Genomic DNA, 14289 nt, shown 5'->3' with positions numbered 1-14289 from the left:
ATGACCAAAAACAGAGGTCGGCAAGACAGGGCCGCCAACCTGGAAACGCGGCGTATAGACGTGATGGCCACAAGAAAGGTCACCTTCCAAGATAGAACTGATAGGGAGATTTTTCTAAGGGGCTCAAAGGAAAAAACCCTCAGAACGTCCAGTACCAGGTTTAAATCCCATGCATCCACAGGGGCCATGTACGGCGGGACAGCGTGGGCTACTCCGTGAAGGAAGGTCTTAACCTGTGGCCAAGAAGCTAAAGTCTTCTGAAAGAGGATGGAAAGCGCAGAAACTTGGCACTTCAGGGAGCTAAGAGCCAGGCCCGAATCCAGTCCTGCCTGAAGGGAGGCCAAAAGAGAAGGCAGGGGAAAGGTCATAGATGGAACGCGGTTGGACTCGCACCAACGGAAGTAAGCCTTCCAGGTACGGTAGTAGATCGTGGAAGACGAAGGCTTCCGAGCCTGAATCATGGTGTGAATCACCCGGTCCGAAAGGCCGGACGCTCTCAGAACCGCGGTCTCAACAGCCACGCCGTTAAACTGAGTGACCGAGAATTCGGGTGGCAGATCGGACCCTAAGACAGCAGAACGGGCCTGTCTGGAAGGCGCCAGGGAGCGTCCGTGAGAAGGTTGACAAGCTCTGCGAACCAAGCTCTCCTGGGCCAATCCGGGGCGATCAGGATGACCGGCACCCCTTCCGCTTTGATCTTCTTCAACAGTTTGGGAAGTAATGGAAGGGGTGGGAACAGGTAGGGCAGCACGAACTGTGACCGAGGGATGGCCAGAGCATCGACGCCCACTGCGAGAGGATCGCGAGATGAACTGCGGAACCTTCCTGTTCATTCGAGACGCCATGAGATCCACATCTGGAGTCCCCAATCGAAGACAAATCTGATGGAAGACCTCCGGATGCAAGGACCATTCCCCTGCCGCGAGGCCCGGATGTCTATTGAACACAGAAATTCCTGGGCCTCCATGGAAGCAATTACTGAACGAAGGGATTCCATCCTGAAGTGTCTCAGACGAACTCTCCTGTTCAGCAATTTGAGGTGCAGAATGGGGCGAACCTTGACGTTTTTTTTTTTCCGGTACCACAAAAAGGTTCGAGTAGAAACCTGTGAACCGTTCATTTTCTGAGACGGGAACGATTACCCCGGCTTTGAGAAGAGAAACGATGGCTGCGAAGAAACCCGGAACTAGAGAGGGATCTCTTGGAGGACAGGATTCGAAGAAACGATCCCGGGGTCGTGAAACGAACTCTATCTTGTATCCCGAGGATACAACTTCCCTGACCCATGCACCCTCTACTGCGGAAATCCAGACGTCCCTGAAAAAGAGAAGACGGCCGCCCAACCTGGGAGTTGGGCTGGAGTCTTGCCGAGAGTCATGCCGAGGTGGATCTTCCAGTCCTAGACCTGGAGGATCCACCTTGGGAGTAGCGAGAATGCCAGGAAGGAGTCGGTCTAAAAAAAAATACCCTCTTCTTCTCTTGACGTGCCTGTGGCCTCTGCTGCGTGAACCCAGAAAAAAAGGCTGGCTGGTAAGGGACTTTTTGGAAGACAAATCCGCCTGCCAGGCCTTGAGCCAACGGTCCGACGGAAGGGAACAGCATTGCTGGAAGCCTGAGTCGCACCGGACGCGGCACCCAGGGAAGCGGAGGCCAGGAATTCACCTGCAAGAGAAATCTGGCTGGCAAACTCAGCTAGCTGTCCAAGTGGAGCCTCGTCCGGGATGCCCTGACGGAGCTGTTTGGCCCATTTGGATACTTCGCAAAGGATTCTATGATTATCATTAGAATCCTTCAGAGATGCTCCGCCAGATAGAGGAAGGACAGTATTGGTCTTTCGACAGCCTGGAAACTCGAGGATCCACCGAGGGAGAAATCCAATTAGCGGTGAGCTCCGGAGAAAAGGGATATAAAACGCCAAGGCGCTTTCCTCTCTGAAAGCGTCTGGCCGGATTCTCTCCTTCTCTCGTCATGATTTCCTCTAAATCATGGTGAGGAGCGAAAACCTTTGAAGGTGGTTTAGCCCGTCTAAACGAAACCGCCTGGTCTGCGGGTTCCGTAGCGGAATCTTTGATGCCACAGGTCTGATTTATCGCTCCAATGAGGTTCTGAACCATATCCCCCATGCTATAGATTTGGTTCGAATCCAGCGCCGACTTATGAAGGCGCATCAGAGAAAGCCTCGCCTGACTCAGGGGAAAGCCGACCGCAGAGAAGGACCATGGGGCGAGATGGAACAGGAAGAGGACTCAGAGCAGCGTTCCTGTCTGGACCTTTTGCGGCCTATAATGGAAGGCTCAGATGGAGCCTCCTGCGACCCGTTGGCTACTGCGGGGGTCTGCAGGGGCAACCTATCAACCACAGACACAAGGGTGTTAGACACCTGTGTTAGATCCGCTATGGATTGTGATAGAGAGGAAACCCAGGCTGGAGTGGAGTTTTCGCTCTGTAGCGGAACAGCGGGAGGGTCCTGGGCGGGGGTTGCTACAGGTCTGACAGAGAGAGGACAACGCAAAGTGTTTGCCTAAGACAGAAATACCAGAAGGTTAGGGGGCAGAGGAAAGTGTCCGTCTGCAGAGCAGAGCTACTCACGACAGGCGGAGCGATCTTCGGACGGAAAAGCTGCATAGCTGCCCAGAGGAGGATCTTGAAAGAAGATGCACCTCAGCGATGATCCTTAACGCAGAAATGCAGACAGACAGCAGACTTCTGGGACACTGCTGTTTGGCTCCTTCAGTCCAGGACCAGCTGCAGCCACAAGGAGTGGGGCAAGGCGTTCCTGGCGCCGAAAAACAAACTTGGAGGCGCAGGAGAAAGTGGGCGGGGCTAACCGTCATGTCAGTACTGCCTGCTGTGTCCCCCAATGCGCCGAAATGAACCAGTCGGGCGGGAGAAAAGCCCGCCCGATGGAGAAAAGGAAGTGGGCGGAGTCGTGGACGGAAGTAGGCCCCGGGAGAAGCCGGCGACCGCCGGAGAGGGCCGCGGCGGCGAACGTGCAGCCAGGAAGCGGCGCGGCCATCTTGCAGGACAGAAAAAGAGCACGGGCGCAGAAAAAAAAAGGCAGCGCGGCTGCCTGCAGTCCCGCCGCAACGGCCCCACAGAAAAAGTGTGGTCGCCGGTGGAAAATGGCGCAGCTGTGTGCGCGCCAGAGAGGGAGGAGCGGCCGCTGCAAAAAACTAGCGCAGGAGCCAGTAGGGCCGCCGCGCCACCCAGAGCAAGGAGCGGCCGCAGCAAAAAAGGGGCAGCGCGGCCGCAGGACCGGACCTCTGAGCACGCTTGTGTGCTAGGCTCTTGGTCCTGCTGTTGGATCTATGAGGATACGGGGTGGCAGTACACGCCATACTCATAGTCCGTATTATGGGACTACAGGTGTGACTGCTCACCCTGTATCCCTCCGGAAAACCTGAAAGAAAACGACGCACATTGAGGTAGATATGGGTCTAATGAAAGACCCGTGTCCACCTCCTACTGACACTAAGCTAAACTGAAGAGTATAATGCCAGTCGGTGGGGTGTACACTGCAGAGGAGGAGCTAACTTTAATATTTGCATAGTGTCAGTCTCCTAGTGGCAGCAGCATACACCCATGGTTCCTGTGTCCCCCAATGAGAGGCGATAAAGAAATCCAAGCACTTCCAGAAATTTTTTTCCCAGGTTTGAAGAAAGTAGGTCAGTCTCCCTCCTACCTGGGGCGCACCTTCATTGTGGCTATTTTTTCTTATCCGGTTTGTTAAACATGAAGCCTCCTCTTTTGAATTTTCTGTCTTCCCACCCCTCTTTTTGTTTTTTTGGGGGGCGTCTTTGCATGAATTTCCTCCCTTGAAAGGGCCGCCTATAGGATTGATTTGGAAATCCTGGAAAGGCTTTCTTTTTATCTACCGCTTTCTCGAGGATATCATCTAGGGTGGGGCCGAACAAAAATTCACCTTCGCACGGTATGGAGCATAACTTTGCTTTAGTTTGCAAGTCACCCGGCCAGCACTTCAGCCATAGTGCTCTCCTGGCTGCATTTGAGAATGAAGCTGATCTTGCTGTTGCTGATCTTCCCTATGGAAGCATCTGCTAGATATGCAGCAGCCCCTCTCATAGCTGACACGGAGTCCAATATAGACTCTCTTGGGGTTTTATTTTTTAATTGAGTTTCTAGATGATCCAGCCAAACCATCAGCGCTCTAGCCGTGCATGTAGCAGCTATTCCGGGTTTCAATCCCCCACTAGCGGCTTCCCAGGACCCTTTTAAGAAGACGTCAGCCCTCCTATCCATAGGATACTTGAGGGTTCCCATATCCTCAAAGGGCAGGGCAAATTATTTAGAAGCTTTCGCAATAGCGAGATCTAATTTTGGCGCCTTTCCCCATGAGGCACAGGCTGGGTCATCGAATGGGTATTTCCTTTTAGCGGTTAACAGTACTTTTTTATCCGGTCTTTTCCACTCCTTCTTTATTAGGGCCTATATTTTTTCGTTTAATGGAAACACTATGTTTCCTTTGCTCCAGGCCACTGAACATAAGGTCTTGCACAGATTTTTTAGAACGAGTGTCTGCCAGACCCATGGTCGCTCTAACCATTTTTACCAGCGCATCTGTTTCTTCAATTGGAAAACAGTTGCGGCCGCCAGAGGAAGACGCTGAGGCTGTAGAGCTATCCGAATCATCATGCATGCTATCTTCCTCGCTGGAACTATGATCTGGGGTTTTTTCTTTACGTTTTCTTTTACGGCTTTTTAAGCTTTTTAGTGTATCCGCCACCTGGGTTTTAATTAAGTCTTTAAGCTCAGACGTAAACCTCGGAGTCTCCTCACTAATGGTATTCTCTATGCATTAAGCACAGAGCTTCTTGGCCCATGTATCTGGCAAATCTGCCGAGCAAAGCGGGCATACTCTATGCTTATTTTTCGTCTGGCATTTCTTTCCCTAAGAAAAAACAATAAACCCCTATTAGAATATACTTTCACGGAGGTGACTTACCCTCCTAACGTGAAGAAGATACCGGTTCAGATCTTGGGGACGCCTCCTCCATTTGAACCACAGATTTCCTCCTGGATCCACCGAAGCCTCTGCTGCGTTGGGATCCTGAACTGTTGCGCTGTATAGCCTTTTCTCCCTGCGAAGAACGGCGCTTTTCCGGGTCTTTTCTCCCTGGGGACTGTGGAATTTCTTCCACCGACTGCTCTATTCCACTCATAGTGGCGTTGTTTGAGCAGCGGTATCCATATTCCCCGCCGGTTTTATTCACAGAGTGCGGTGCAAGGTAACATCCGGTTTACCCAGAGGTACCCTGCGCCACCCCGGAACTGACCCCTGCGCCTGCGCAGTAAGTAACGCCGGCCTCGCGCGCTCCACTGGCTGCTGGCTCACAGAAGGGACGGAGGGCTGCCGCAGCCATCAGTATTGGACCCCCCTGTTGGTGACCGGCGTCGCCTCCTCCTATGAGCACTGCAGTCCGGCGGAATTACTCCAGGTAGCCGCCGCTACCTATTACCGGCTGTTTGTTTAAAAGAGGAGAAGAGGCAGACTCGGTCCTCTTCACTGCCCCTTCTCCACACATATCCGCGCGGCACGCCGACCCCGGAATGTGTCTTCAGGGAAGATATCCACCCGCGACCGTGGCAGGGCCCCCCGCTGCCTGTACTCGGCCCAATGGTCTCTGGAATCCTGCAATATGGTTAGCTGTGGGCTCCCCGTCAGGGACAGGAAACCGAACTGAGGTGGAGAGGTCCCGCCTTTTTAACCTGTGGGTTTCCTGTCCCTGAGGGCGGATCCCTCTCTCCGTGGTGCTGTCATGGGGGTAAGAGAAAAGAAGAATTAACTGGGTAGAAAGGCAAAATTAGCAATTTTAAGTACACAGTGCTGTATAATATGCTGACTGCAATATATTAAAGGGCCACTGTCACCCCCTCCAGCCGTTATAAACTAAAAGAGCCACCTTGTGCAGCAGTAATGCTGCATTCTAACAAGGTGGCTCTTTTAGTTTTTGGTGCATTTATTCCTAAAATAAAGCGTTTTATAACTTCTCCAAAATACCTGTCTTTAGACAGGAAGGCAGGTCCTCACCCCCCTGCTTGAAACGGCACACTGCCGTCACTCAAATCTTCAGGGGCGCCGCCCCCTCCCTGCTGTTATCCCATGAAATCCGGCGCCTGCGCTGTTTAGTACTGGCTGGTGCAGGCGCAGTGAGCTCTGGCCGTCTGACCTCACATGCAGTCTTGCAGACTGTGCCTGCCCCAGCCAGTACTAAATAGCGCAGGCGCCGGATTTCATGAGAAAACAGTGCGGAGGGGGCGGCGCCCCTGAAGATTTGAGTGACGGCAGTGTAGCTTTTCAAGCAGGGGGGTTAAGACCTGCCTCCCTGGATAAAGACAGGTATTTTGGAGAAGTTATAAAACGCTTTATTTTGGGAATAAATGCACCAAAAACTATCAGAGCCACCTTGTTACAATGCAGCATTACTGCTGCACAAGGTGGCACTTTTAGTTTATAACGGCTGGAGGGGGTGACAGAGGCCCTTTAAGAGGATAAAAACTTTGGTGGGAGGAGTGCTTCTTTAACATAATATTCTTCTCAGTGGAGAAAACCTGTTGCCAGCTGTGTTGGGCAGCGTTTATTGTGTAGCAGCTGACAACAATTGAATGTATATGGCCAACATAAACGTTGGGGAAGGAGTAAGCCAGAATTCTTTTGGTACCTTATCGCATCGCCAGGCCACACTGCACCCCAGCTGCTGCTCAGTAACGCCATCTGAGGTGCTTCCTTGAGTTGCTTCCTACAAGTAACTCCTCGCTGAAACCATGTTCGCATGTAATGTACCAAGAAAGGCAACAGCTGGATGACTCCCTGCCTAAGACAGGAGGTTTCTTCCGCAAGCCAGGCTCCAAGTAACCTGACTGATGCCAGTACAAAAGGATCCTCTATTTTCTCCCAACCCACCTGAAACACAAGACAATTGTCAATTAAAACAGGTCGAAAGCAGATTGAAGAAGGCACTAGAATAAAAGACAAATGCCCAAGTTTACATAAGGCTAGCAGAGTCAGATATGGCCTCACATAAGGTATGGCCATGTGCAAGCTTATGTTAGACTAGTTATGCTACCTTGTGTAAAGCCATGTCCGTGTGCAAGCGCTTACATTACTCTAGCTGTGTTCGATATGATGTCACGCGCAGTATATACTGAACAATAGGGCATACCTGCTGTAAATAGTACATAACGGCTGCACAGGCCTCCTGCATCACTTGAAGGAGCTGCAGTTTCTGCAAATCTCCTAGCATTGGATGTCCCTCCTCTTTTGTACATTCCTGAATACCCATCTCGACCAGGGCATAACAGGCTGTGGCAGTAGCTTGTCTTGAATCCAGAGGCATAGGGTCTTCCAGCGCCATCCTTACCTCCACACATGCCAAGTTCACCAACAGAGACAAGAATTTAGATTTTTCTCCTCTGCCATCAATCATGATCCAAGATGATCCATAAACATTTGAGAGGCATGCTGCAAGCTTAAAAGCTGGGTCACGTTGGGCTACGCTAAGCTTACTACTCAGGATTAGAAATAAACCTTTAGATAGATGTCTTAGGCAGTTTTCTCCCCAAGATGTCTCCAATAGAAGCGGTGATGGAGGAAGGAACACAGGAAGGATTTCAGCTAAGTGGAATTTATGACTACCACATTCAGTTCCAAAGTCCTCACTAAGTTTAACCAGCAAACACTGAAGTTCATTGCGGCTTTTCTTCCAGCAGTTATCTGGCTGGGAGGTGAGCAATGATGTAAGTATTCTAAGGGCATGTGTCCATCCATGGTTCTGCTTCAAATAAGCCTCACACAAGGATGAAAGAGTTCCACCAGAAACTAACTGCTTTGCCCCCTCAGTAGAGGCAAGGATGCCAACAAGACATTGGTATGCATCTTCCACCATAGAGGTCAAGACGTTGTTGTCTTCCTGGCAAGAGATATTCAACGTTTCATTTAGAATTGGAATTTTGTTGATAACCTGTGGATGTGAAGCAAGAGATGGGTCTGTGCAGAAACAAGCCAAAAGAGTTAACCCAAGGCTTCGAAACAAGTACTCCGGGCAGCCATCAGGTGTAGTCTTTGTAAAGAAAAGGCGATTCGGGAAGGAGAAGCCAACTGCATCAAAAATCCTGTATCGTGTGCTGTCATCCAGTTCCTGAGCTCGAGCACATTTTGTTACCTGAGAAAAGCAATAAAAATGATAGCTTTACCACTGAAAAAAGGAGCAGTGTTAAATAATTTAAGGGGTATTCACAGCCCAATATGTAGTAGGAATAATAATGATGTTAACCCCTTAGTGATCGAGACAATTTTGACCTTAATGACCAGGCTAATTTTTACAATTCTGACCACTGTCCCTTTATGAGGAAATAACTCTGGAACGCTTCAACGGATCCTGGTGATTTTGACATTGTTTTTTCGTAACATATAGTACTTCATGTTGGTGGTAACATTTTTCTATATGACTATATGACTGTGTTAATTTCTGAAAAAAATTTGAAATTTGGCAAAAATTTTGAAAATTTTGCAATTTTCAAACTTCATTTCCGTACCCTTAAAATCAGAGAGTGGTGTCACACAAAATAGATAACATAACATTTCCCACATGTCTACTTTACATCAGCACAATTTTGGAAACATGTTAGGACATTATAAGGCTTAAAAGTTTCCAATTTCTCATTTTTACAAAACCATTTTTTTTAGGGACCACCTAACATTTGATGTGAGTTTGTGGGGTCAGTATGACAGAAAATACCCAAAAGTGACACCATTTACTAACCCTTCAGGCGCTTCACGAAAGCTAAAGCAATGTGGAAGGAAAAAATTAGCATTTTACTTTTTTCAAAAAACTTTACCGTACTTTAGATCCAAACTGTTTTTTTTCCCACAAAGGTAACAAGAGAAAATGGACCACAAAATTTGTTGTGCAATTTGTCCTGAGTACGCTGATACCCTATATGTGGGGGCAAACCACTGTTTGGGCGTATGGCAGGGCTCAGAAGGGAGAGAGCACCGTTTGACTTTTGGAATGCAAAATTGGCTGGAATCGATGGCGAGCACCATGTCGTGTTTGGAGAGCCCCTGATGGGCCTAAACAGTGGAAACCCCCCAAATCTGACTTCAACACTAACCCCAACCTTAATCTCAATCCCAGCCCAAACCCTAACTGCAAAGAATGGGAAAAAATAAAAATAATAATAAAAAAAAAAATTTGTATCTAACTGAGGGGGTGACAAAGAGGGGTCTGACTTACTATTTTTTTTTTATCACTGTCATAAGGTTCAATAGGAAAAATCTCATATTGTTGCCGAGTACCGGCCGGCAGATCTCGGCGGACTCACTGCGAATGCACCCGCCATTTTCTTACAGGAAGATGACGTGGAGGGCCAGGGGACGGAGCCGGAGAAAAACATACTGGAATTACATTATGTGGACATATCCTATAGGTTCCTTATTATTTTATTACTTCAAAGTCTTCCCTTCTTGACCACTATTCTGGACAGGAGCTGAGTAATTAACCCCTAATGTGCATCACCAACATGTTTATCTCAAGCAAAATGTCCCAGTATTTATTGCAAACATCACTTTTTATCCTTTGATGATTGCCCCACATTCCTTCTGTCTCAGTCATATGGGTGAGGTCTCCAGCTTTTCAGTCACGGTAGGTCAATTGCCTTTTGGAATTCTCCACGCTCACCGTAGTATAATTCCTTCCTGTCACTGCAATCTCTCAACACATCCCAAGTTTGCGCAATGATGCTCACCTTTCTGGGCATGCGCACTGAATCTGGGCGTATGTCCCAGCTTCTTATCCTATGTGCGCATCCACCGGAGCCGCTGAGAGTCAGTGAGCACATGACAGCGTGCGCTCTCACAGACTATGGGCGTCACTGTGTTCCCGCTCAGGAGCATGCGCACATAGGATATGAAGCAGGGTCATACGCCCCGATTCAGTGCGCATGCCTGGAAAGCTGAGTGTCATTGCGCAGCGCAGGGTCTGCTGGTAGGGAAAGCTAATACGATGGGCGTGGAGAATGTCAAAAGGGATTTGACTAACTGGTAAGCTGGAGATCCCACCCATATGACTGAAACAGAAGGTATGTGGGGCAATAATCAATGTATAAAAAGTGATTTTTGCAATAAATACTAGGACGTTTTGCTTTAGACAAACATGTTATTTATTCAATGAGCATCACCAACAAGACATTGGAGGCAGTTTAATAGCAAAAAAGGACGTGATAGGTTCCATTTAATGACTGGGTCTAAGATTCTTCATCAGGGAACAATTCTTTTTAATTTATTTTGCCTTTCCATGTTTGAGTAGCTAAATACGGTATATATATTTTTTAACATACCTTGCCCCACAAGAGAACCTTTTTTTCTCTTTAAATGTGTATTTTATTCTACTGTAAAAGTGGAAATGCAGTTAGCCCAAGTTACAGGAGAAATCAGCTCGTAACAGTGACAAATCAGCGGCAGAGCTAGTCTGCTGTGCTATTCTAGTAGATAGAAACCGGTTTACTTCTCTCGATATATTAAAGGGGTTTTCTGCACCTTACAATAGGGAATGTTTTAAATGAAAGGAATAACAATTACATAAGGATCTGCTCCTGGGGTGCCTGCAGTGATAACGTGGCACCCACATAAGGATCTGTTCCTGGGGTGGTGCCTGCAGTGATAACGTGACACCCGCATAAGGATCTGCTCCTGGGGTGCCTGCAGTGATAACGTGGCACCCACATAAGGATCTGTTCCTGGGGTGGTGCCTGCAGTGATAACGTGGCACCCACATAAGGATCTGCTCCTGGGGTGCCTGCAGTGATAACGTGACACCCGCATAAGGATCTGCTCCTGGAGTGCCTGCAGTGATAACGTGGCACCCACATAAGGATCTGCTCCTGGGGTGCCTGCAGTGATAACGTGGCACCCACATAAGGATCTGTTCCTGGGGTGGTGCCTGCAGTGATAACGTGACACCCGCATAAGGATCTGCTCCTGGGGTGCCTGCAGTGATAACGTGACACCCGCATAAGGATCTGCTCCTGGAGTGCCTGCAGTGATAACGTGGCACCCACATAAGGATCTGCTCCTGGGGTGCCTGCAGTGATAACGTGGCACCCACATAAGGATCTGTTCCTGGGGTGGTGCCTGCAGTGATAACGTGACACCCGCATAAGGATCTGCTCCTGGGGTGCCTGCAGTGATAACGTGACACCCGCATAAGGATCTGCTCCTGGAGTGCCTGCAGTGATAACGTGGCACCCACATAAGGATCTGCTCCTGGGGTGCCTGCAGTGATAACGTGGCACCCACATAAGGATCTGTTCCTGGGGTGGTGCCTGCAGTGATAACGTGACACCCGCATAAGAATCTGCTCCTGGGGTCCCTGCAGTGATAACGTGGCACCCACATAAGGATCTGCTCCTGGGGTGCCTGCAGTGATAACGTGGCACCCGCATAAGGATCTGCTCCTGGAGTGCCTGCAGTGATAACGTGGCACCCACATAAGGATCTGCTCCTGGGGTCCCTGCAGTGATAACGTGACACCCACATAAGGATCTGCTCCTGGGGTCCCTGCAGTGATGACCTGACACCCACATAAGAATCTGCTCCTGGGGTGCCTGCAGTGATAACGTGGCACCCACATAAGGATCTGCTCCTGGGGTGCCTGTAGTGATAACGTGACACCCACATAAGGATCTGCTCCTGGGGTGCCTGCAGTGATAACGTGGCACCCACATAAGGATCTGCTCCTGGGGTGCCTGCAGTGATAACGTGACACCCGCATAAGGATCTGCTCCTGGGGTCCCTGCAGTGATGACCTGACACCCACATAAGGATCTGCTCCTGGGGTCCCTGCAGTGATAACGTGGCACCCACATAAGGATCTGCTCCTGGGGTGCCTGCAGTGATAACGTGGCACCCACATAAGGATCTGCTCCTGGGGTGCCTGCAGTGATAACGTGACACCCGCATAAGGATCTGCTCCTGGGGTCCCTGCAGTGATGACCTGACACCCACATAAGGATCTGCTCCTGGGGTCCCTGCAGTGATAACGTGGCACCAACATAAGGATCTGCTCCTGGGGTCCCTGGAGTGATAATTTGGCACCCACATAAGGATCTGCTCCTGGGGTCCCTGCAGTGATGACCTGACACCCACATAAGGATCTGCTCCTGGGGTCCCTGCAGTGATAACGTGGCACCAACATAAGGATCTGCTCCTGGGGTCCCTGGAGTGATAATTTGGCACCCACATAAGGATCTGCTCCTGGGGTCCCTGCAGTGATGACCTGACACCCACATAAGGATCTGCTCCTGGGGTGCCTGCAGTGATAACGTGACACCCACATAAGGATCTGCTCCTGGGGTGCCTGCAGTGATAACGTGACACCCACATAAGGATCTGCTCCTGGGTTGCCTGCAGTGATAACGTGGCACCAACATAAGGATCTGCTCCTGGGGTCCCTGGAGTGATAATTTGGCACCCACATAAGGATCTGCTCCTGGGGTCCCTGCAGTGATGACCTGACACCCACATAAGGATCTGCTCCTGGGGTGCCTGCAGTGATAACGTGGCACCCACATAAGGATCTGCTCCTGGGGTGCCTGCAGTGATAACGTGACACCCACATAAGGATCTGCTCCTGGGGTGCCTGCAGTGATAACGTGGCACCCACATAAGGATCTGCTCCTGGGGTGCCTGCAGTGATGACCTGACACCCACATAAGGATCTGCTCCTGGGGTCCCTGCAGTGGCACCCACCATTTGATAACGTGGCACCCACATCATTTGCCTCAGCGGTCAGGTGCTGTACAGGCAAAAGATGGATGAACCGTCATCATTTCAGTGGGCATCATTGCAGTGAAGACATTGAAGTGGTTATGAAATGGTCAGGTCACCAAGACAGGACATCTATGGACAAGCCTATGATCATACGATGATGGAGACTGTGTGCTCAGTGCAGGATATAGAATTTCTGTGGATTTATGCTTCACAAGATACAACTTCAGCAGAAGAACAGCAATCTTAAGAAAATTCATTACAATTCTGATGGTACTATTCCTTACCAGGAGCAATGCCGCAAACAACTCACTATCATTCTTTGCTGCTCTAAGAACTTCCAAGCAACGTTCCAGGGCAGAATTCTGGGCACTGCCATCTCCGGGCATCTCCGCCATTATTCCAAATTACTGAAAGAACAAACACCTAGCATTAGCCATTGATAAATCACCAGCAAACAGAACCTTTCCAATGTGATCAGAATAGAGGGGCGCTCGATGTTAGTAGGTCGGCATATGAAAGACCAGACCCATGGTCTTCAGGCATCGGCCTGGCTCAGCACTCCAGGTACAATACTCAGGGAGCAGCAAAGGAACGTTTTACATTCAGAGTCTCTGTGTGGAGTGGGGGGAAAAGCTGAAATGATATCATGAAGACCCCCACTCTGAGGTGGGGGATAAAGGAGCTTTCTTCATGTTACCACCCCTCATATCGCCCATAGGAGAGGACATGCACTCTTATGTTCTGCATGGGTCCAACCTTATCACATTATTCATTTTATACACAATGTAAAACTGTGTGACGATGCCCACGAACGGAAAGTGGAAAACTGGCAGCAAACTTTACCCAGAATCAACCCTATATGGAGCCACAAGACCAACAGTAACCGCCAGATTATTGTCTTGTTTTCATAAATCATTAATATACAGAAGATACCGTATATCAGAATGTTTATCAGAGAGCTACTTCTTTTTCCTCCTGAATTGATCAATCTCACAATTCTCAATTCATGGCTAAAATCTGATTTTTCTATTACAGAGAAAGGAAATGACATTTGGCGCTCATAACGTTCTTGACGTTACTTCATCGCGCGCTGCAGAGACCAGCAGCAGAGGAATGGGGAGAGGTGAGCATTGGAATTATGGGGGCCGCATTGTATCCCATTGAGCACCACAGGGTGCCCATTATACTATACCGAGCACCACAGGGAGACCGTTATACTATATAGAGGACTATGGGGTGCCGGAACAAACATTATTGTTCTCAGCAGTACATTGCCCGGTGAAAGCTGCAGATATGCTGCTGATAACACGATATTAGGCCGGATTCACACGTCTGTATATTTCCGGTACCGGACAAAAACGGTAGAGGAGATATCCGTGTATTCGTGTGTGCACTACATGTGCCACATCAGTTCCACGTGGACATCCGCCGGGGAAGAAGCGCTATAGTAAGCGCTGTTCCACGGCGGCAGGTGCTGAAGCCGGCTCTCATCATTCTCCCCT

General features: G+C 49.4%; 1 protein-coding gene across 2 annotated transcripts in view; it reads right to left on the bottom strand.

Annotated features, from left to right (window-relative positions):
• NCDN (neurochondrin) overlaps positions 1-14289 on the bottom strand; it is a 31926-nt gene that overhangs the window by 15085 nt on the left and 2552 nt on the right. Inside the window, exons 2-4 of one of the 2 annotated variants that reach the window (XM_069756830.1) lie at positions 13072-13194; positions 7182-8180; positions 6681-6922 (exon numbers count right to left, since the gene is read on the bottom strand). In XM_069756830.1, coding sequence (XP_069612931.1) covers positions 6681-6922; positions 7182-8180; positions 13072-13182 — 1352 coding nt within the window. In that variant the 5' untranslated portion in view covers positions 13183-13194. The remainder of the gene's footprint in view (positions 1-6680; positions 6923-7181; positions 8181-13071; positions 13195-14289) is intronic. The other variant, XM_069756831.1, reaches the window with a different exon arrangement.

Source organism: Ranitomeya imitator, chromosome 3 (genome assembly GCF_032444005.1).
Source record: "Ranitomeya imitator isolate aRanImi1 chromosome 3, aRanImi1.pri, whole genome shotgun sequence".
NCBI lineage: Eukaryota > Metazoa > Chordata > Amphibia > Anura > Dendrobatidae > Ranitomeya > Ranitomeya imitator.
The sequence above is the reverse complement of the archived record's forward strand: the minus strand, read 5'-3'. Positions and strand labels throughout refer to the sequence as shown.